The 25,051-nt window shown below is 40.7% G+C and overlaps 1 protein-coding gene across 1 annotated transcript; it reads left to right on the top strand.

The window, feature by feature from the left end:
• Positions 1–24,113, top strand: naaa (N-acylethanolamine acid amidase). The gene is given in 12 exon segments (NM_001005714.1): positions 1–265; positions 3,668–3,835; positions 8,564–8,690; positions 14,834–14,924; positions 15,725–15,804; positions 16,269–16,441; positions 17,699–17,761; positions 18,347–18,413; positions 19,502–19,530; positions 20,548–20,631; positions 20,722–20,756; positions 24,026–24,113. Coding segments are annotated over 10 exon segments (1,053 nt in total). The 5' UTR covers positions 1–83; the 3' UTR covers positions 20,621–20,631; positions 20,722–20,756; positions 24,026–24,113.
• The last annotated feature ends 938 nt before the right edge of the window (positions 24,114–25,051 follow it).

Raw genomic sequence — 25,051 nt, forward strand, 5'->3', positions numbered from 1 at the left:
CTCTGGTTATGTAAACACAATTGAGATTTCTCTAAGCAGCTCCTTTTCATTTTCTTGTATTAAGCTAATTTTCTGAGCAGTCAATGGCGCTGCTCTGCTTACTGCTTATCCTGGGGTCATTTTCTCTTTCCTCTTCATACACTCAGGACGTCCCAGCCCCTCGCTATAATGTCAGTTTGGATGATCCCCCCGAGCAGCGCTGGGAGCCAGTACTGAAGCATTACAACTACTCCCTCTTGAGAGAGATTTTGGATCATTTCTTTAAGTAAGTCAATATCGAATGGCGTAAGACACACACTGGTTTGTGTTCTCAGTAGACTTAGTTAATACACAGTATAATTTACACTATCATACTATCCCAGGACGCTTATATGATTGTGGGATATAATGTGACCTGTACTGACAATGCATTATTAGAATAAGACATAAAAAACAGAAATAATAAAAACTTGAAGTTTTATAATCTCCTGTTCCAATTCTAACCTGATAAAGCAAAACTATTTTTATAAATTGTGTTAAGATGTAAATACATTCTTAATAATGAAACCAAAATAATTGAGGGGTTCCTCTTGGCACCTGTACAAAATTCCAGAGGGTTATAACTGTTCATTTTATGAATGTGGCAAGTTCTGCTATGTAAATGGTTATGAACCTTTTATTTAATAGCACTGGCATATTTACATTACAATATTACAGTCTTAAAATATGCCGATGGAAATGATATAGTAGACATTCCATTGCAGGGCATTGTGGATTTTCAAAATTAAATAGGCAGAACGGGCAGTAGGGCAGCTCTCACAAGTATCCAAATATATAGCTACATATATATCTGCAAATTAATAGTTATGTGTTAATAAGAGTATTTTAGGTTAAATAAATACTATACAAAAATACTATACAAAAAATAAATACTATACAAAAATACTATATAAGACATAAAACAGATGAGTGTTGCATGCCTATGAACAGCTAAAATCTGTAGTCTTTTGATGTATAATTATTTGAATTGCAAGAACCAAACATGGAGTATTAACAGTCTACCTGTTTGTCCTGTTTAGTTCAAGGAATATCAAAGCAATATATTCATTAAAACAATAGGTTAAAAGTATATTTAACATAATCCCTATTCATTGAACAAGGGGTATTAAATAGTTGTATATAGTGTATGTATAGCAATTTGTTTGGGGAAACTGTAGTAGTAATAGTAGAAGGGGCGCTATTTTCCTCTGCACCTGATCATGCATCACACACATGTGCATTATGCAATCTGCAGAAAATGGCCTTGAACATCCATTCATTTACAATGGGTAGTAAATGACACATTCTTGTGTGCTCCTACCTGATGCATAGCTAGTGCCTGATGTGTGACAGTTTTGTATCTTAGCAGCTGAAGTGCATATTGTTGTGCTGATTTCTAACCTGTGTGCAAGGTGAGGGAAGCAGTGCACTGCACTTATCCCTTATTGCAACTCCCAGTATAACTTGTGCATCCATGACAGTACAAAATAGTTACATCTTCCAAGTACATATCTTGTCTATTTCAGCACAAAACCATTACCCAAACACCTTATAAACAGAAACTTCAGTGAGGCAAAGGGTACAAAACAAAAGGTACAAAGCTTGGTTGCACTGCATACATTCACAACTCTTACCATTAGAAGCAAAGCAGTCCCTTCTCTGTGGGAGTATAGCAAGAGGAGTCTGCTGTAAAAAATGCATTTGTATAGTGAATAATGTATCACCTATTGTAAAATATAAGGATATTATAAGTCACCAAGGAGTTTCATGACCATATATAAGAACAAGGCTGAAGGTCGAGTCCTTTTGTACAGGTCATGGAACTCTGTGCTGAATTCTAATATCTTCATATTATAGAACAGAGGATACATAATTTATTATAAAATTCAAGCTAAAGTGAGTCGTGTAAATGTAAATTCTAAGCATTGATTATAACTGATAACATCACCAAGAAGGATATTCATGGCTCTTGTGTTTTATAAGGATATAAAATACTGTTTGGTACATTTTAAAATTTCCAAATTACAGGTCATTATCTATTTTATATTGCTGTATATGTGGAAAAAATTATTCCTAAAGTTGCAGCGACCTGCAAATGAGTCATTAGCTTTTACTAAAATAGAAGGATGAGGTGTTTCCATATGTCACAAGTACTCTTACATTTTAGAGCAATGGTGCACATGACGAGTTTTGTCACTTGTGGGGAATCTGTGCTATTCGTGGGCGACAAATCTCCTGAAACTACCTATCCCTTAATTAACTTGAGAATTGTCACTTTACATGCAACAATCCTGGAAAAATGTTTTTGCGACACCAGATCGCCACATGCAAACTGTTTTTTGTGTGGTGATCCCAATATTAATTAAGAGAAAGGTAGGAGGAGGAGATTTGTCACCCATTGGTAAGTGCAAGTAGTTTCAAGTTTGCATACAATATCATTTTTCTCTGGCCCTAACAACCTTTATTATCACTTGTAGTGGCTTCCAGTAGTTTTATATTCCCCTTACAAGAAACCAGCATGGGGAGCAGCCTAGCAGACTGACGTAAAAACAGGTACAGTCTTAGCAAGGTCAACCCCATAATAATAACTCCATGGCCTGCAGATAAAGACACTATAAACATTTTTAGCTTAAATATTTTCCTGTAATAGACACAACTATGCATGTAAATAAGTGTACAGACCATTTACATAATTAGATACAAATAAACCTTATCTGTGCTCCAAAAGTTGAAATAGATATGTAATGTCTAGGGTCTAGAACGGGACTGTAGAGAAGAGAGAAAGGAAAAAAAAAAAACACAAAAGAAGAGATTCTTCTAAGTGAAATCACTTACCCTACATTAGAAACCAATTAAGAGTGATTACAATTAGCTGCCTTCCTCCAAACTAATCCCTTAGTGCACCTAAAATATCTCCAAAAGAGTTACGCTCAAGAATCTCCCAATAGAGTAAAAAATCAATTTATGTTTATTAAAAAAGAATCAATGTGTTACAGCATATAAAAGATCAATTGTAATAAATTTGAACAATAGTTAATTCACACAAACCAAGAAGTGAAAAATATCTAATAAATTCTATATACAGGAGAAAATCACAATAAGCACAAGTTCATTTATTGCAATAAAAGGAGACATATGATACCTACAGATGAATTCATTTGTCTGACCTATATTTACAACTTCGAAGGGGATAATCAATTGAATAAGAAAGATTAAAAACTCCCAGCGTCCCCTAAGAGGTCATGGCCTTACAGCACTGTAAAGAATCTCCAATGGGCACAACCACGTATAAAGTGCCATGTTAGGCAACTGGCGGCAAATACACGGCTACTTAGCCAAAAAACAAGTGCTCATAGAGGTATTAAAATAGCGTGGTCTCTATTTCCCCTCTCCCTCCGAATAGGTAATAAGAATACAGGAGAGCAAGGGGGGAAAGTATACTAAATAACTAGACACAATGCACTGGCGTGTTCGTATGAATCCTCCGATAAACAGCGGGCATATGATAAAAGGATTAGCCCTATGAGGGCTTAATACAGACACAACCCACCTTGTCCCGGCCGGGAACTTACTTGGGATAAAGAGAGAGAGGCGCTCAGGCTGCCAATAGCGGCTTACCCATAACTGTTTACACTTATGTTATTTTTAGTTCCGTTGTACCTAAATGGGTACATGCCATCATTAGGCCGTTGGCAGAGGTAGAGTTGGAACTTTACATGAATGAGCCATATGCTGGAGAGATTCGAGGAATGGCCAAGACAATCGGTGTAAGCGTTGGAGATGTTGTCCTTCTAAACCTCTGCTATGAAGCTACTGCGTAAGTACTTTGATAAAACTGTGAAATTTGTACCAAAAAATGCAACAGAAATGTCATTTTTTGAAATGTTATTTTAAAAATGTTAACAACATAATATGTATCACTTACAAAGAGAAGGGCGGGGTACATAGTGCACAAAGCAGGCCATCATTTTTCCATTCGATTATGTTCTGTAAATTATACATGCCATTCACTTATCTTGTTAGGTGCTGCTTTCCAAATTTACCAGCACACATACTTTTTTATATGTGAGCCTTAGAAAGATCACTGAGCCTTAGAAAATGAATAATCATTTTATTAAATAAACACAATTAATTCAGGTGATTGTCAACTGACTAGTCAGCAAATCAGTATGCTTCCTTTACTTCTAACAAAAATATAGCAGATACCAATTTCCTGCAACCAGCCAATACGCATGGGTGTGGTTACCCTGTGTGCTTTATTAAAATTATTTTCTACACAGCTATACTCTACTGTGTACTTACTTATCAAATGCAGTGCTGTGGAGTCGGAGTCGAGGAGTCGGAGTCGGAGGCAATTTTGGGTACCTGGAGTCGGAGTCGGCAAAAAATGAACCGACTCCTACTAAATTTAAATGGGAATAAAAAAAAAAAAATAAAGCAAGTTTTAATGTCCCAATTCACAAACAGTCATAATTAATTACTTCTCTGCTATAAGAATAAAGCCCAATGCACGCAGTGCATAAACGAACACGTTGAGTGACCATGAAGCTTTTCATTGACTGTATGCTTCACTAAATGGGACGTAACGCACAGTTACGGTGCGGCAGCTCCACTGCGTCGGGTTCCATTGGGAACCCAGCCTAACTCTTACTGATAACTAGAAATACCTGTATACGTGAAGGGAATGGATAGTCTATAGTTTAAGACTGAAGCTTTAAAACATTTGAAAAACTGCTGTAATTCAGCTGTAATGTTAGCTTAAACTTTAAACATGACTATGGGATTCTAGGGAAATCATTAGAAGTAGGAGTATAGATAAAATTGTCTATCAGTTTATTATCAGTTCAGTCGTGTTTTAAGTGCCCCTTCCCACCTGCCCCTTCCTGGATGTATAAAATACATTAGCACAGTGCTGTCGAACTTCTGCGGTGCCGAAGGCCGGAATTTCTCGCGCATACATGGTGGAGGGCCGCTAATGGAAGCCAGTTTTGACCACTCCCCCTTTTAAACCACACCCACTTCAAACCACACCCATTTTATCACAATGGTGGTAGTGCAGCAAAAACCCAAAGGCTTGGTCCTCACTGCAGGGATATCAACCATCATTCATATGTGAAAAAATTATATTATGTCATATTAAGACACACCCTAAAATCCATATGACTCCTCCTCCCCTGTGGATAGCACAGCAACCAGCATATACAGCATATAATTACACACCTTAGGGACCATTTAATGGCTATTTCCAACTGCTAACAAACTCCCGGAACAAACCCCTGCCAGGTTCACCTCCCACAGGCACCATAGGGTAGAAAGAGAATATGGCACACACAGGCAGCTCTCTGCCTGCCCTACGCTACCTGTGTGTGCCATACTCTGCCTGCCCTATGCTGCCTGTGTGTGCTATACTCTGCTCTACCCTGCCTGTGTGTGCCATACTCTCCCTGCCATATGCTGCCTGTGTGTGCCATACTCTGCCCTACCCTGCCTGTGTGTGCCTTTGCCATACTCTCCCTGCCATATTCTGCCTGTGTGTGCCATACTCTGCCTGCCCTGCCTGTGTGTGCCATACTCTGCCTGCCATATGCTGCCTGTGTGTGCCATACTCTCCCTGCCATATGCTGCCTGTGTTTGGGTCCTACGGGAGAAAAGCACTTTACAAATGTTTGTTGTTGTTGTTGTGCCATACTCTCCCTGCCATATGCTGCTGTGTGTGCCATACTCTGCCTGCCCTTCCTGTGTGTGCCATACTCTGCCTGCCATATGCTGCCTGTGTGTGCCATACTCTGCCCTACCCTGCCTGTGTTTGCCATACTCTCCCTGCCATATGCTGCCTGTGTGTGCCATACTCTGCCTGCCATATGCTGCCTGTGTGTGCCATACTCTGCCTGCCATATGCTGCCTGTGTGTGCCATACTCTGCCCTACCCTGCCTGTGTGCCCCATACTCTGCCTGTCATATGCTGCCTGTGTGTGCCATACTCTGCCCTACCCTGCCTGTGTGTGCCATACTCTGCCCTACCCTGCCTGTGTGCGCCATACTCTGCCTGCCATATGCTGCCTGTGTGTGCCATACTCTGCCCTACCCTGCCTGTGTGTGCCATACTCTGCCTGTCATATCCTGCCTGTGTGTGCCATACTCTGCCCTACCCTGCCTGTGTGTGCCATACTCTGCCCTACCCTGCCTGTGTGTGCCATATTCGGCCCTACCCTGCCTGTGTGTGCCATACTCTGCCTGTCATATGCTGCCTGTGTGTGCCATACTCTGCCCTACCCTGCCTGTGTGTGCCATACTCTGCCCTACCCTGCCTGTGTGTGCCACACTCTCCCTGCCATATGCTGCCTGTGTGTGCCATACTCTGCCTGCCATATGCTGCCTGTGTGTGCCATACTCTGCCCTACCCTGTCTGTGTGCCCCATACTCTGCCTGTCATATGCTGCCTGTGTGTGCCATACTCTGCCCTACCCTGCCTGTGTGTGCCATACTCTGCCCTACCCTGCCTGTGTGCGCCATACTCTGCCTGCCATATGCTGCCTGTGTGTGCCATACTCTGCCCTACCCTGCCTGTGTGTGCCATACTCTGCCTGTCATATCCTGCCTGTGTGTGCCATACTCTGCCCTACCCTGCCTGTGTGTGCCATACTCTGCCCTACCCTGCCTGTGTGTGCCATATTCGGCCCTACCCTGCCTGTGTGTGCCATACTCTGCCTGTCATATGCTGCCTGTGTGTGCCATACTCTGCCCTACCCTGCCTGTGTGTGCCATACTCTGCCCTACCCTGCCTGTGTGTGCCACACTCTCCCCTACCCTGCCTGTGTGTGCCACACTCTCCCTGCCATATGCTGCCTGTGTGTGCCATAATCTCCCTACCATATGCTGCCTGTGTGTGCCATACTCTGCCCTACCCTGCCTGTGTGTGCCATACTCTCCCTGCCATATGCAGCCTGTGTGTGCCATACTCTGCCCTACCCTGCCTTTGTGTGCCATACTCTCCCTGCCATATGCTGCCTGTGTGTGCCATACTCTGCCTGCCCTATGCTGCCTGTGTGTGCCATACTCTGCTCTACCCTGCCTGTGTGTGCCATACTCTGCCTGCCATATGCTGCCTGTGTGTGCCATACTCTGCCCTACCCTGCCTGTGTGTGCCATACTCTCCCTGCCATATGCTGCCTGTGTGCCATACTCTGCCCTACCCTGCCTGTGTGTGCCTTTGCCATACTCTCCCTGCCATATTCTGCCTGTGTGTGCCATACTCTGCCTGCCCTGCCTGTGTGTGCCATACTCTGCCTGCCATATGCTGCCTGTGTGTGCCATACTATCCCTGCCATATGCTGCCTGTGTTTGGGTCCTACAGGAGAAAAGCGCTTCACAAATGTTGTTGTTGTTAGTGTTGTGCCATACTCTCACTGCCATATGCTGCCTGTGTGTGCCATACTCTGCCTGCCCTTTCTGTGTGTGCCATACTCTGCCTGCCATATGCTGCCTTTGTGTGCCATACTCTGCCTGCCATATGCTGCCTGTGTGTGCCATACTCTGCCCTACCCTGCCTGTGTATGCCATACTCTCCCTGCCATATGCTGCCTGTGTGTGCCATACTCTGCCCTACCCTGCCTGTGTGTGCCATACTCTGCCTGCCATATGCTACCTGTGTGTGCCATACTCTGCCCTACCCTGCCTGTGTGTCCCATACTCTCCCTGCCATATGCAGCCTGTGTGTGCCATACTCTGCCCTACCCTGCCTTTGTGTGCCATACTCTCCCTGCCATATGCTGCCTGTGTGTGCCATACTCTGCCTGCCATATGCTGCCTGTGTGTGCCATACTCTCCCTGCTATATGCTGCCTGTGTGTGCCATACTCTGCCTGCCCTGCCTGTGTGTGCCATACTCTGCCTGCCCTACCTGTGTGTGTCATACTCTGCCTGCCATATGCTGCCTGTGTGTGCCATATACTCTCCCTGCCCTATGCTGCCTGTGTGTCCAATACCCTCCCTGCCCTATGCTGCCTGTTTGTGCCATACCCTCCCTGCCCTATGCTGCCTATGTGTCATACTCTGCCTTCCTTATGCTGCCTATACACAGGCAGCATAGGCCAGGCAGTGCTTACAATGTCTGAGGTTTGAACAGACGAACAATGTGGGTGATTACAGCCTGAGCAGGAGGTGTGAACAATGCAGGGGGTGAACAATGCATAGATTAAAAGGTGTGAACAGTACAGGGGATTAGATGTTTAAATAATACAGAGGGATTACAGCCTGAATATGAGGTGAGAACCATGCAGTTAATCTCAGTACTGATACCATTTAAAGTGGGCCGCCAGTTGGACAGCACTGCATTAGCATATTAAAAACAGAGGAGTCGGAGTCGTGGAGTCGGAGTCGGGAGTATCAGACACTGAGGAGTTGGAGTCGGAGAATTTATCTACCGACTCCACTGCCCTGATCAAATGATGTATTATCTATACAGAGCTGCAGCTAATTGTTCATAAATTAAATATTTGTTATCAATATAAGATGTTTCCAAATGTTAACAGTGGTTTTTTTTACAGCTTTTGCACTAGCATAATAGCTGAAGATACAAATGGAAATATTTATCATGGTAGAAATCTGGACTACTTCTTTCCAGACCTCTTGCGAAAAATTACAATGGATCTGAATTTTATCAGGAATCGCCAGGTATAGTATAAAAAGAAACAAAACAAAATACTATGATTTGCAGCAATAACATCTCTATGTCTTCTGAGGTAAGCACCAAATAGCTTTGCACTCTGTTTGGTAGTGATTCAGGCCCAGTCTTTCAGGCAGATTTGTCCCGGGTTAGTTAGATGATGCTAGTGCACTTCAGTTTTCAAACTTTAGGACTTTTGCTGAACATTTATCTTTTAGTTCTTGATCTACTCCAATGTTTCTTTGCCTTGTATTTGGGTATCATTGCGCTACTGAAAAATGAACCATCTCTCTTTCAGTGTTTTTCTCAGGCCACCCAAATTAGAATCAGGGAAAATCAGCTTTGCAACCCAAATTTTGCTTTAGAACCAGTATGCTTTAATTACTTGGGTTGTAGAAGAAATTTCTTGTTGACTTAGGTATCATATAGACCCACTCTAAACAGCACATGGGACCCAAAAGTTAAGTATTCCTTTTCTATTTAAACAAGATTACTAGACCCCCAGTGATGAAAAGCAGCGTCACAGCATTAAGGCATCAAGGTAGCATTATACAAACAGAATATTTCAGGTTTTTATTTTACTTACATTTTGTAATATAAAAAAAATGTCACATTACAAAAACTGAGCACTGAAACTAAGTTAAATGAAAATATCTATGTAGCACAAGCACAGAGTTCATTTGGAACAATGTCACCAAAATTGACTATGGGATACAGGAGAAACACATAGATGTGCACAATATTGAAAATCTAAATATTATAACATACATGTTGCAGTTTATTATTGTTTCTATTTAGAGCAGCCATTATGGCAGCTTCTACTTCACAAGTATGAATATAAAAGAGATCCCTGTTCAGAAAGCTGTTAATGAACATTTACAGTCATATGAAAAAGTTTAAGGAACACCTCTAATTTACTCCACTTTCAACAAAAAAGATGTTGATGTCTTTCATTTCCCAGGAACATCTGAGTACTGGGGTGATTTTTAGTGAAGCAGTATTTAGTTGTGGCTGTGCAAAAATTTGGGTACCCTTGTAATTTTTCTAATTTGAATGCATGTAACTGCTCAATACTGATTACTGGAAACACCAAAGTGATTGGATTAGCTTGTTACGCCTTGAAGTTGTGCATCTGTTTGACTTTCCTCTTAAAGGAACTGTAACACAATTTTGTTAATATTCAAAATATCTTTTTAAAATACTTTTATTGGAAAAAATATCATGAAAAAATTACAAAAGTATAAGTGGTTTTCTTGAAAATTAACCTTTCCATTAATTAATTTATTGAACTCAGGCAGCAAATGTCCTCCAACTCTCGTAGCAAGCTTCCGGGCAGCTCACCCCTCCTCCTACCCCCCCCCCCCCTGCAGGCATAGATAGCGATCCGTTGTTACAGGCAGGCAGTCTTAGCTGGCAAGTAGAAACGCTCCGTCCCCCATCCCTCTCCCTACACAATCCCCTACAAAAACATAAATTACTCCCCCCCCAAGGCTCTAAAGAATGCAGCAAGATAACTTCTGGATTAGACCGGAAGACAAGGAGTCTCCGTATTGCCCAGTAAATGAGTTGTAACATAAATCTTTCAAGAACCACTTATGATGCTGCAATTTTTACAAGATACATATCTTAATAATAGTATTTAGAAGGCATATATTAAAACTTAAATAGTTGTGTTACTGTTCTTTTAAGAGTGACAACATGGGATTCTCAAAGCAACTCTCAGTATCATGGTTTAGGGGAAGTATCATGGTTTAGGGGAAGGCTACAAAAAGCTATCTCAGAGCTTTAAATTGTCAGTTTCAACTGTAAGGAATGTAATTAGGAAATGAAAGGCCACAGACACAGTTTCTGTAAAACCCAGGTCTGGTAGGCCAAGAAAAATACAGGAGTGGCATATGAAGAGGATTGTGAGAATGGTTACAGACAACCCAAAGATCACCTCCAAAGACCTGCAAGAACATCTTGCTGCAGATGGTGTATCTGTACATCATTCTAATTTGCACAAAGAACATCTTCATGGCAGGGTGATGAGAAAGAAGTCCTTTCTGCACTCACGCCACAAACAGAGTCGCTTGTTGTATGCAAAAGCTCATTTAGACAAGCCACAGTCATTTTGGAACAAAGTGCTTTGGACTGATGATACAGAATTTGAGTTATATGGTCATAACTAAAAGTGTTTTGCATGGCAGAAGAAGAACACTGCATTCCAAGAAAAACACCTTCTACCTACTGTCAAATTTGGTGGAGGTTCCATCATGCTGTGGGGCTGCATGGCTAGTTTAGGGACTGGGGCCTTTGTTAAAGTCGAGGGTCAGATGATTCAACGCAGTATCAATAAATTCTTTAGGATAATGTTCAAGCATCAGTCACAAAGTTGAAGTTACACAGGGGTTGGATATTCCAACAAGACAATGACCCTAAACACAGTAATCTACAAAGGCATTTATGCAGAAGGAGACGTACAATATTCTGGAATGGCCATCACAGTCCCCTGACTTGAATATCATCGAAAATCTATGGGAAGCAGACTGTCCATGCTTGGCAGCCATGAAATTTAACTGAGCAAAAGAATAAAAAAGGAAATGCACACAATATGATTTGTTGGTGTTATGGGGAGTAGGGTGTCCATGCATGGCAGCCATTAAATTTAACTGAGCAAAAAAATAAAAAAGGAAATGCACACAATATGATTTGCTGGTGTTATGGGGAGCAGGCTGTCCATGCATGGCAGCCATGAAATTTAACTGAGCAAAAGAAGAAAAAAAGGAAATGCACACAATACAATTTGCTGGTGTTTTTTACACCAGCAAATTGTATTGTGTGCATTTCCTTTTTTTTTTCCTTTGCTCATTGATATAGGCACCTAGCCAGGTGCATCTGGAGGCTTTGCACAAACGGATAATGGACTGAGTTTACAAAGAGGAACTGTGAATGTATGGACTTTTTGAGTATGAAATTTAACTGAACTGAAGAGATTTTGTATGGACGAATGGTCAAAAATACCGCCATCCAAAATCCAGAAACTCATCAAAGGCTATAGGAGGTGTCTAGAGGCTGTTAAGTTTGCAAAAGGAGGCTCAACAAAGTATTAATGTAATATCTGTGTTGGGGTGCCCAAATTTATGCACCTGTCTTATTTTGTTATGATACATATTGCATATTTTCTGTTAATCCAATAAACTTTATGTCACTGCTGAAATACTACTGTTTCCATAAGGCATGTTATATATAAAAAGGAAGTTGCTACTTTGAAAGCTCAGCCAATGATAAACAAAACTCCAAAGAATTAAGAGGGGTTCCCAAATGTTTTCATATGACTGTATATAAAAGTAAATGGGGGCATATGCAATTTAGAGCATTGCCTAGAATTTGTTTTTATATATGGCTTTACATTAAAGGGGAAATATAGCTAAGTATAAGCGATAGTTTCGCTGGACAGGCTTCCGCGGCCCCTCTCTAACCCAGTGTTTTTCAACCTTTTTTGGGCAAAGGCACACTTGTTTCATGAAAAAAATCACGAGGCACACCACCATTAGAAAATGTTAAAAAATTTAACTCTGTGCCCAGCAGCAGTGCCCCCCTAGTACACTGGTGCCCAGCAGCAGTGCCCCCCTAGTACATTAGTGCCAAGAACAGTGCCCCCCTAGTACATTGGTGCCCAGCAGCAGTGCCCCCCTAGTACACTGGTGCCCAGCAGCAGTGCCCCCCTAGTACATTGGTGCTAAGAGCAGTGCCCCCCTAGTACATTGGTGCCCAGCAGCAGTGCCCCCCTAGTACATTGGTGCCAAGAGCAGTGCCCCCCTAGTACATTGGTGCCCAACAGCAGTGCCCCCCAGTACATTGGTGCCATGAGCCAGCCCCCCTAGTACATTGGTGCCCAGCAGCAGTGCCCCCATAAGTCAGTGTGCCCCGTGGCCCCCCCTAATACATTGGTGCCCAGCAGCATTTTACTTCTGGTCTTCGGCGGCTTCAGCAGCATCTTCCCCTCACGCGCGCCGCCTCTGCACTTCTGCCTACACGCGACCGCACACAGGCCCTTATAACGTTGCGCCCTGTGTGTACTGACGTCACCCGTACACACGGGGCGCAACCAATGACAGGGCCCGGATTTTTTTTTTAAAGTAAAAATTGCGGCCCTGCCTACGGCACACCAGGCAACATCTCGCGGCACACTAGTGTGCCGCGGAACAGCGGTTGAAAAACGCTGCTCTAACCACACAATTTTGCCCCACCCCCAATACTGTCGTCTTTTTGTTACCAATTAAAAAAGAGCACTGTTGCAGGGTTGGTAGACTCCATCTTTTATCACTGACCGATCACTGACACTGAGCATGGGTTTCAACTTGGAATGCTACATATCTGGAATCTTTTGTGAAAGTAGGGCAGTCTAAAATGGCACCTTCCAACCCAGCTGCATTGCTCACAACAGGCAACAAAAACAGGACAGCACTGGGAAGGGGGGCACACTGGTGCAATTCAGGAGGAGGGGAGAGCTCTCCAGGGCTGCTACTTTTTAATCTATGTTTTTTGATTCTCTAAACTGCGGTTTCCAGGGGGTTTCAACAGTCTATAGGCCTCTATATTAAGCACTGTATACCCAAGAAGGAAATGAGTGTACTGAGAAATAGCTGACCATTATTTTGTAATCTGTATAAATATTTAGTATTTTGCAATATTTCATTGCACATGTGGGATGTAGAAGCTGTCCCGTGGTAGGAAAATATGAGAAGGAATGAGGTCTAAAAGTTAACTGAGTATGAAGAAAGTTGTCAAATGTAATGAAAAAAAATTAACTGTTTCTTGTTTTCTTGGGAAATGCTTCACATAGATTATTATATTGACGTTATTCTGCCTTTTCAATCCATTGGCAAAAGCCACTTACTTTGAGATCATACGAATACCATAAAGATAGTTACTTTTGTAACTCTCTATTGAAATAAAATATTTGTGTAAAAAAATTTAGCTCAGTGCCGGTTATATGAATCACAACAAGCCTTATGCTGCCCCCTTATTTCAAGCAAGAGAATGTGGAACACTAGTGATGTGTGAGTTGGCAAAATTCGACCCTAACCGCCCTCGCCCAACCTGCGCACAACCCAGCCCACTGCTCTACGGCTAAGCATATGCCCACACCTGCCCTACCCATCTCTAACATCACAGAGGGGACAAGGCAGGCGCGCATATATAAATAGCCGCAGAAGCAGGGGCACCATTAGATCAGCCCGAACCTGCCCCTAAACTAAAGGAAATTATGTATCTTCCCAATCCTGCCCGACCCGTGTGTCCCGCATGTGTTGGGCCGAAATTTAAAATGGTAAGATTGGAGTAGAGATTTGTGCAGTATGCATGTATCTCTTACAGTATCTATGTGTATGTTTACTGTTGTATGTATAATAATATTTCATCTAATGATGACATATATAAATATTAGTCCATTTATATATTTAAGTGTTGTAGCATAATATTTAGGGGTTAATAAAGATTTTTGTTCTTCAAATAATACTGTCCTAATGATGCCCAAAAATAAATACATTTTATTTTAATACATTACATTTACAAGAGCACAAATCCTGTGTGCCACAAAACCATATTCTAAGGGGCACATTTACTAATCCACGAACGTCCGAAAAGCGTCCGAATGCGTTTTTTTCGTAATGATCGGTATTTTGCGACTTTTTTGCGAATTGTCGCGCATTTTTCGAGCTCAATACGAAAAAGTCGCGACAATTCGCGAAAGTTGTAATGGCTATGAAAAAGTCGCGACAATTCATGAAAGTCATAACGGCTATGAAAAAGTCGCGACAATTCACGAAAGTCATAATGGCTATGAAAAAGTCGCGACAATTCACGAAATTTGTAATGGCTATGAAAAAGTCGCGACAATTCGCGCAAGTCGTAATGGCTACGAAAAAGTTGTGACGGTGACGAAAAAATCGCAAAGAATACGAAAAAGTCGCAAAATGTTCGTTTGCAATCTGAAACGAACCCATTCCCATTCGGGATTCGGATTCGTGGATTAGTAAATCAGCCCCTAAATGTCAACATCATTCCTACCAAGACAAAGGCTCCTAGTTGTTGCATAATACTATTGCTAATGGAATACTGTTTATGACACTACCATTTTCATAATATATATCTCTTATAATTCCAGATTGCATACACAGGAACCACATTTTTGGGCTATGTTGGACTCTGGACTGGTCAAAGCCCCTACAAATTTACCTTATCTGGTGATGCAAGAGGTAAAATTTGTGCAAGGTCAATAATTGTAAATGCTCAAAATGAAGTACATTGACATGGCAAGCAAGCCTTTATTTTTTGGCTAACGTGTTCTAACACCATAATTTTTTCTTTGTAAAATCATTTAAACGGATTCACAGAGGTTGAATATGAGCACCACCATTTTTTCTCTTTGTGTGACAATGTAGCAGTTGGTCATTTGTAATCTACAAAATGATTATTGGTCTCTATCTTTTATAAGCAATGCATTCCAAAACAGAGCCCCTGGTCAGAATCTTTGCCTGCAATACTCTCCTTTTCTTGTTTAAGTTTAATAAGATGAACTTGTGATTTCTGTGATTGGTACATCCACCAAAAGTTACCACCAATTTGTACCTTACCAAGGGTCTTTGGGATGGCCAACCCTGCTAGTATGAAGTGTCAGCTGATTGACAAATCACATGCAGCTTAAGCAGTTATTGCCACCATTTTAAAAGGCAGCAACACTGTTACAGGAGAAGGAAAGGTACAATCACTGGGGGGTGCCAAAATATTAGGCACCCCCCAGTGGTTGTAATTGCTTACCTTATACCTCGGTAACAAGAAAACTGCGCTAGCCCGGGTAAGCTGCGAGTGAGCGATCCTCATTGAATGATTCATTGCTATCACTTGTTTACTGGTCTGGGAAGAAAAACTAGCAGGTGGAAAACAGCCCTCCTGTATACATCATGTATATGTTAAAGCTTTTACCTCATTTGTGGGCATTATTAGTTATATCATATTCAATATCATCTATATTTTAAATATTTTCCTAAATCCAAAGAGCGTGGAGGCGGTTGGTGGAAGAATGCAATTTCTGCTTTTTTGAAGAGATATTCAATGGTCAGCTGGCTAATGCGGGATGTAAGTATATTTGTATATTATAAAGTGCCAATTAAGCTGTATAACATTTTGACTTTCCAGAAAATATATTCAGATTTGTCCTGCTTATCCCAAATAGGAATCATATTAGTATAATTTTTTTCCTTTTTGCAACCCTACCTTTCCTTTACACCTGCAGTGGTGACAGGCCTGGCTTTTCAGTAAGGTTTTGTACTATTTGCTAAATGCACAATAGTTAACTGCCTGGTTCTGCCCTAACAAATCAGACACTTTGCCATATACCAACCACTGTTTCAACTATCTCAGCTTAACTGCTTTATACCAAGCCTTTTAGTGACACTGTACTGGAATGGAACAGTGCAATGTAATTTTCTTTACAGTAGGACCAGGTCAAATGTCTAAATAGGCTAACCTCAGTGGATCAGTAACAAAATAAAAATCACTGTTTGCAAAAACTCTCTCAATTTTGTTTCTCTTTCCATCAGGTGCTGAGTGATGCCACAGATTTTGAGGCTGCTGCTTTACAGCTGTCCAAGACTCCAATTATTGCAGAAGTTTATTACATTATGGCTGGCACACAGCCAAATGAGGGGGTAGTTATTACCAGAAACAGAGCAGGACCTGCTGATATTTGGCCTCTGGATTCCTTAAGAGGAGAGTAAGCTGACCATAATATATATTTGTAGATTATTAGGGAGGATACTGTCAATACATCCTGGAATGTAGTATGGATTCCTTATGGGCAATTAAATTACAACTGTTTCTTGTGTCTTAAAGTAGAAATAAAGCTTAACTAAAGAAGTAGGCTAGAAATGTTGCAGTTATGTTTTAGGCTTCTGTACCAGCCCAAGGCAACCACAGCCCTTTATCAATAAAGATCTGTGCCTTAAAACAGGGGTGTCAAACTCAATCACACAAGGGGTCTGAAATCTAAAACCCAGGCTTAAGTCACGGGCCAAATTTTTTATTAATATACTTAGTAAGATACTTAGGGGTATATTTATCACAATGTGTAAAAAGTGGAGTAAGACATTACCGGTGATGTTGCTCATAGCAGCCAGTAGATGCTTTGCTACTGTTGAACAGCCAGGTGGGCTGGATTTGGCCCCCGGGCCTTGTGTTTGACATATATGCCTTAAAAAAACCCCAGTAGCTCCCTATCTTCCTTTCTGCTGGTTCACTGCACATGCTTTGTGCTGCTGTCAGTTACTGAGCTTAGGGACGCATTCACTGATTAGTGAATGATACACATAATTACCACATGGCAGCTCCGGAAACAGTGCAACTCGCATCAGAATTTAAAAATCAGCCCTGTAGCATCAGCTTATATGACAGACAAACCTCATTTTCTTCTTTATGTTTATTTGTGACAACCCATAAGCTTAGCTTCTCAGCAGCTGCCCAGACACTGAGCATGTGAGTAGTACCCATAAATTCTTGAAGGGTTGCAGTAAAAGATATGAAAGGTTGGGAATGGTAATAGAAGCTTTATTCACCTTCAATTCTGTAAATTCCAGGTCAACTCATTTTTGTGGTACTGGTGGTATTTGCAATATTTTTCTCCCTTGTCTATACTATAAATGTATTTCAGATACTTGCACTAGATGTTTATCAAAAATCACAGCCCTATGACACTTGGTATGTCTCGTACCACATGTATCCAGTCCCCAGAATATCTCCGTTTGTATCCAAGGGATGCCACATGCCCTTGAGCTTTATCCATTGGAGTCTCTACATTCATCTCAGTGGATCTTACACCTGCTCTAACTAGATAGCCTTGCATGTGCTGTCATTCACATGGTCTCTTTCCATTACTTTTATTAAGGTGTTACTAAGCCAACCCTAAAGGCCTACCTGTATAAGACTGTACATCTAATTCTAAAGACATATTGTACTTTATAATGTTTACCTACAGATGGTTCCATGTGGAGACAAATTATGATCACTGGTTAGCTCCTCCTCCTTCAGATGATCGAAGGTGTGTATATGTCTACTGCAAGGGTAAAATTGGCACACAAAATTAGCTGCATATGGTCTTTATGGTTTATTCATGAATTCATTTTCATATTAGTTCTTAAAAATGACAAAATCACCAATGTAACTACCATAATGTATACCTAGACACTAGTAGATGTTTTTGCCTTTACTACAGTGCCTTCAGTTTCTTGTGAGTGAAGTTACTTTTTCCTATGTCTTATGCTATGTCAGTAATGAGATGTACATTGAACAATGGGTGCTAAATGAAACAAAGATGAAGAAATAACATTACTTTACTGTTTTTTAAAATGAATGCAGTACTTTTATCGTTGAGGTACATACCTTTCTGTTGGAAACTAGACCTCTTTTATTACTCCTTTTGTAAGGAGATTAATATTTGAGAATGGTTCTTTTGCATTACTCCACTAGCTTCAACAATAAACCAAAATGCTTATAGAAAATCAGCTATTATTTAAACAGTTGGGATACCATTTTTGTCAGTTTTGACCAATTTCTGTCATATTTAAACCATGTATACGTATATTTGACACAATTTTAACAGATTATCCTTTTTACTTCACCATAGAACACCTGCAATCAAGGCAATGAATGAAACCGGACAGGCAAACATCAATGCTGACACTTTATACAAGGTTGGCTTTTTGTTTTAATTTCATTTGAATTCAGGTATAGGGTCTAGATTGTTTGGGACCTGCTTTTTCTCTGCATAAGGGATCTTTCCATAACTTGGATTAATTTAAGTCTGCTAAACATCAATTAAACCCAATAGGGTGGTTTTGCCAATAATATGGATTTATGCAGCATAGTTACAATAAAGTACATTATTACATGCCAAAATTAATTTTTAAAAATTGGAATTTTTGTAATATAATTCAATGGGAGATGGCCTTCCTGTAACAGATTTCCAAATAAGGGATCCTATACCTGCACTGTAGCACATGCCCTAATCCTAAAGAACACTGGTATGCTTAAAAGCAAAATAGATATTTGCAACCTCATCAGGGGTCACACACACATAGAGATAGATTTACCAGTCATAGGTATTTTTATCAAATGGTTTGGTGACAGAGCACAATGAAATTAAAATGATCTTTTCTGTATTTGAACAATTTCTTCCAGAATGAACAAGAGCATTTCTGAACCATTTATTTCCCCATTAACTAGCATTGCATTGATTTACATTTTTGGGTATTACCTTTGAGCTGTAACAACCCTTAGCACTGAATTATATGTTCTTACAAATTGACACAGTGATGTTCTTTGATACATGTACCAATGTGTTAAACACTTATCAGACCGTCTGGAAAGCTTTTAGAATTTTAATAAATTTGTTTATAAGTGTCAGTGCAGCTGCTAATAATCCTGTCCCAGTGATTGAGCCTGGAGCTTAGGTGCTGCACAGGCTTGATTAAATTCCCTTCATTGTCTGCCCTATTCATTTACTGATGAACAGAGACATGTACACAAACCCATTTTGCTGAGCCTGCGAATAGAGAAAAGGGTGAAGCACAAACAAGGGCAGCATGAGAACATTCTCAAACAGCCAGTGGGCTTGTGCTTGTGCAGTAAAGTACACACCTGCTGGAGTTGTCATTATAACATCAGAGATAATAAGTTGGTGAGAAGATTATGATCTCATTAAAGATTCACATTTTGTCCAATAGCATGTTAATATAATGTTTAATATTAATATTTTTCTTACATTCCCTCCATTACACAGGTATTGTCTGTAAAGCCAGTGTTAAATAGGTAAGAATATTTTTCAATGCGTAGCAGTAAAAAAGACATCTTTAAGAAATACTTTGATTTACCATTTAGAAATAAAATCAGATTTTTAAATTAGAAATACTAGATTTGCGGTATGGCTATTTTTGCCTTAAAAGGCTTTTTGAACACATAGGGGCACATTTACTAATCCACGAACGTTTGAAAAGCGTCCGAATGCGTTTTTTTTTGCGAACTTTTTCGTAGCCGTTGCGACTTTTATGCAAATTGTCGCAACTTTTTCGTAGCGTTACGACTTGCGCGAATTGTCGCGACTTTTTCATAGCCATCGCGCCGAGTACGAAAGTTTCGGATTCATTCAAGCTTCAGTATCGTGACTTTCCTTGGGCCAGGTTGGAGCTGCAGAGTGCCATTGAGTCCTATGGGAGGCTTCCAAAATCATGCTAAGTCTGAAAGTTTTGCCCGCCGTTTACGAGCGCTCAATACGAAAAAGTCGCGACAATATACGAGCAAATCGTAACGGCTACAAAAAAGTCGTGACAATTCGCGCAAGTCGTAACGGCTACGAAAAAGTCGCGACAAATTATGAAAAAGTCGTAACGATGACGAAAAAATCGCAAAAAATACGAAAAAGTCGCAAAAATTTGTAGTTGAAAAAAAATATGATTTGTCGCTAAGTACGATAAAGTCTCGCAAATTAATGTAAAAAACGCAGAAAATACGCACAGTCGTATTTTGATAAATGTGTCCCTAAGGATTAATTTATGTACAAATCACAGTTTTGGACTGTTCTTATTTAACACAAATTTATTCAGCCCTGAATTTTTTTTATAATAAAAGCAGTGAGTAATGAACCCATAGAACTTACAGTCTGATTTGCCTTATAAAGCATAAGGGTGAGATGTAAAAAAAAGCTATTATAGTTGGGGAAAAAGTTTGCGAAACCAAGATTTAATTGTTTAATTAATGAATATTAGAAAATTGTTTACAATTACATTTTCTTTCATTATGTAAAATTTTGTCTTGCTTTCTCTTTTCAAGCATCACTGTATATACAACAGTAATGAGTGCTGCATTTCCTCAAAATTACACAACTTGGATAAGAGAAGTTTAAACAAGCAAAAGGTATGTTGGGAACATAAAACACAGAACTAACACACATGATATAGTGTATATATATATATAAATTAAATGTTTTTTTATTTGTATTTGCAGGGATAATGAAGCTGGTGAAGATCCACTTATTAAAGGAGACATTTCATATAACCTTCATATTCAGTTATATGATTCATCTTTCTTCAATCTATGTAATCTTGCAGAAAAAAAACGATTTGAATGCATTTTACCTGCTAAAATCGTTTTTATATCAGAGCTGCAGAGAGATCTTCACTCCTCTGAAGCTAAACTGAAATGAGAGATGGGAGTGTCTCTTCATTCTCCCACAGGAAATGGTCACAGCACTGACTGACAGGCTGAACTCTGCTGTAACAGGGAAACCCCTCCCACCCCCCTGCCTGTGTATCTGTTACCAGTCTGCACATAGCTGTCCTGTGCTGCTGCCTGATCTTTACAAGTTGCAGGGAGTTGTTGCAGGAGAAAATGCAAAAAAAACCCAGCTTAGGTATCAAAGTACAAGTTGCAGGGAGTTGTTGCAGGAGAAAATACCAAAAAACATCCAGTTTAGGTATCAAAGTACAAGTTGCAGGGAGTTGTTGCAGGGGAAAATACCAAAAAACGGCCAGTTTAGGTGTCAAAGTACAAGTTGCAGGGAGTTGTTGCAGGGGAAAATACCAAAAAACGGCCAGTTTAGGTGTCAAAGTACAAGTTGCAGGGAGTTGTTGCAGGGGAAAATACCAAAAAACGGCCAGTTTAGGTGTCAAAGTACAAGTTGCAGGGAGTTGTTGCAGGGGAAAATACCAAAAAACGGCCAGTTTAGGTATCAAAGTACAAGTTGCAGGGAGTTGTTGCAGGGGAAAATACCAAAAAACGGCCAGTTTAGGTGTCAAAGTACAAGTTGCAGGGAGTTGTTGCAGGAGAAAATACCAAAAAACGGCCAGTTTAGGTGTCAAAGTACAAGTTGCAGGGAGTTGTTGCAGGGGAAAATACCAAAAAACGGCCAGTTTAGGTGTCAAAGTACAAGTTGCAGGGAGTTGTTGCAGGAGAAAATACCAAAAAACGGCCAGTTTAGGTGTCAAAGTACAAGTTGCAGGGAGTTGTTGCAGGGGAAAATACCAAAAAACGGCCAGTTTAGGTGTCAAAGTACAAGTTGCAGGGAGTTGTTGCAGGGGAAAATACCAAAAAACGGCCAGTTTAGGTGTCAAAGTACAAGTTGCAGGGAGTTGTTGCAGGGGAAAATACCAAAAAACGGCCAGTTTAGGTGTCAAAGTACAAGTTGCAGGGAGTTGTTGCAGGGGAAAATACCAAAAAACGGCCAGTTTAGGTATCAAAGTACAAGTTGCAGGGAGTTGTTGCAGGGGAAAATACCAAAAAACGGCCAGTTTAGGTGTCAAAGTACAAGTTGCAGGGAGTTGTTGCAGGGGAAAATACCAAAAAACGGCCAGTTTAGGTGTCAAAGTACAAGTTGCAGGGAGTTGTTGCAGGGGAAAATACCAAAAAACGGCCAGTTTAGGTGTCAAAGTACAAGTTGCAGGGAGTTGTTGCAGGGGAAAATACCAAAAAACGGCCAGTTTAGGTGTCAAAGTACAAGTTGCAGGGAGTTGTTGCAGGAGAAAATACCAAAAAACGGCCAGTTTAGGTGTCAAAGTACAAGTTGCAGGGAGTTGTTGCAGGGGAAAATACCAAAAAACGGCCAGTTTAGGTGTCAAAGTACAAGTTGCAGGGAGTTGTTGCAGGGGAAAATACCAAAAAACGGCCAGTTTAGGTGTCAAAGTACAAGTTGCAGGGAGTTGTTGCAGGAGAAAATACCAAAAAACGGCCAGTTTAGGTGTCAAAGTACAAGTTGCAGGGAGTTGTTGCAGGGGAAAATACCAAAAAACGGCCAGTTTAGGTGTCAAAGTACAAGTTGCAGGGAGTTGTTGCAGGGGAAAATACCAAAAAACGGCCAGTTTAGGTGTCAAAGTACAAGTTGCAGGGAGTTGTTGCAGGGGAAAATACCAAAAAACGGCCAGTTTAGGTATCAAAGTACAAGTTGCAGGGAGTTGTTGCAGGGGAAAATACCAAAAAACGGCCAGTTTAGGTGTCAAAGTACAAGTTGCAGGGAGTTGTTGCAGGGGAAAATACCAAAAAACGGCCAGTTTAGGTGTCAAAGTACAAGTTGCAGGGAGTTGTTGCAGGAGAAAATACCAAAAAACGGCCAGTTTAGGTGTCAAAGTACAAGTTGCAGGGAGTTGTTGCAGGGGAAAATACCAAAAAACGGCCAGTTTAGGTGTCAAAGTACAAGTTGCAGGGAGTTGTTGCAGGGGAAAATACCAAAAAACGGCCAGTTTAGGTGTCAAAGTACAAGTTGCAGGGAGTTGTTGCAGGGGAAAATACCAAAAAACGGCCAGTTTAGGTATCAAAGTACAAGTTGCAGGGAGTTGTTGCAGGGGAAAATACCAAAAAACGGCCAGTTTAGGTGTCAAAGTACAAGTTGCAGGGAGTTGTTGCAGGGGAAAATACCAAAAAACGGCCAGTTTAGGTATCAAAGTACAAGTTGCAGGGAGTTGTTGCAGGAGAAAATACCAAAAAACGGCCAGTTTAGGTGTCAAAGTACAAGTTGCAGGGAGTTGTTGCAGGAGAAAATACCAAAAAACGGCCAGTTTAGGTGTCAAAGTACAAGTTGCAGGGAGTTGTTGCAGGGGAAAATACCAAAAAACGGCCAGTTTAGGTGTCAAAGTACAAGTTGCAGGGAGTTGCATGTAAAAAAAAACTCATAGCTATTGCAGAACGTAATACTGATGGGCAGGGACACTGTAGGATTGGGTGCAGGGAGTTGTAACTATATATAATTGGAACCTAACATGGATGCAGGGAGTTACAAGCAAATAACACACATCATTTATCATTAGGTACAGTCTAATGAATAAACAGATCTGACTCCTTCATTGTAAATAACGTTTTTTTTGATTTGGTAAATAATTTTTTTTTTAAGAAAGAGAATCAAGGTGCCTTACATTCCAGCATGTCACAGAAGCAGCGAATCTTCCTTCAACTGAGCTGCTAGTCAGGAGAGCAGGGCCAGCCGGGAGCAGCACTGAGAAGGACCCCAGCGTGACTGACGTGGGCGGGGAAATGACGTCATCAAAGGCGCCGCCCACGTCTCACGCCCACTCCTCTCTCATTGGCTGCAGCGTCTGTATAGGAAAAAAGCCAGGGCCGGCGGCCCCAGCTACAGACAGACTATTTTCCAGCCGGAAGCCCTGTGAAAGCCCTGTGAAAGGGAGGGGCTTTAGCATATGTGCAGGGATTACACAGCCTTCTTCAACAGTAGGTATAAAATACACTTTATTTTATTCAATTTTAGAGTGTTAGCTGCAATTTAAGATAAACTGAAAAATTATGGTATATGTCTCCTTTAAAGAACTAACCCAGGCAGTTGTGAACAATACAGATTTTTAATATAAATTTCCTGAAATTATTTTTTCTAATAAATTAAAAATCAACTACTTTCCATATAAAATGCTGTGTATTTTTCCAGTCTTTGGGTGGTTGGGCTTATTTTATAGAAGGGTGATTTCCAAGTCTGTAGTTCTTCGGCTCTGTAGGATATTTACCTATACCTATTTGCTTTTGAAAAGTAGACATTAGTTCAGTAATTTATGATGAAAAAGACAGTTGTAGTCATTTGTACTAATCATTACCAAAACTAAAGGTAATTGCGCTAAAAACCACTCCATGCACTGCGTTCATCCTGGTTCTTGAATTTCATCCAGCTACTTCTATTGACACATAGGAACCCTGGATCTATCACCCCCACATCAACTTTTGTTAGTTAATGCAGCATACTTGCACCTTAAGATTTGAGCACAGATGTCATTTTGAGTCTGAGCGCTGGGTAGTTACACCATCTGGACTTTTCAGTGCACGTGCATTCTCTTCACCCCCTTGTGGACACCCTTATACTGGAATTATTCGAAAAAAAACACTGAATTGTGGGAAAAAAAACATAGGGATGTTTCAAATTACACTTGCTGTAAGTAAATGACCCCTAATGTTGCAATAAAATTATTTTCCTGTGGATGAGACAAGTCCAGGAGTACAGAAGTATAATATTTGGGAAGCTCAGAATAAAAATAGCAAAAGCCAGGGATCAGCATTTGTGCCAGAAACTGGAAGCTAGGTTTTTTTAGCCAACTGGCATGCTGTGGTGTGTATTTTTCCACAGTCACAACTAATATTTTTCCCTTTATATGGATGTTGGAAGGAAAACTACAATGGTGCTTGCATGGATATAAGCACACCCCCTTCCGAAATATTTCTCATTAACATCCCTTTTAAATGGAATTTTGGGAGATATAAAATGCATGTAGGAGAGGTGTTCATAGAACAGCACAATTTCAAAAGTAAATAATAGCAAAATATCCAAATACATCTCCACCCTGAGAAA

This window comes from Xenopus tropicalis, chromosome 1 (assembly GCF_000004195.4).
Source record: "Xenopus tropicalis strain Nigerian chromosome 1, UCB_Xtro_10.0, whole genome shotgun sequence".
Lineage (NCBI taxonomy): Eukaryota > Metazoa > Chordata > Amphibia > Anura > Pipidae > Xenopus > Xenopus tropicalis.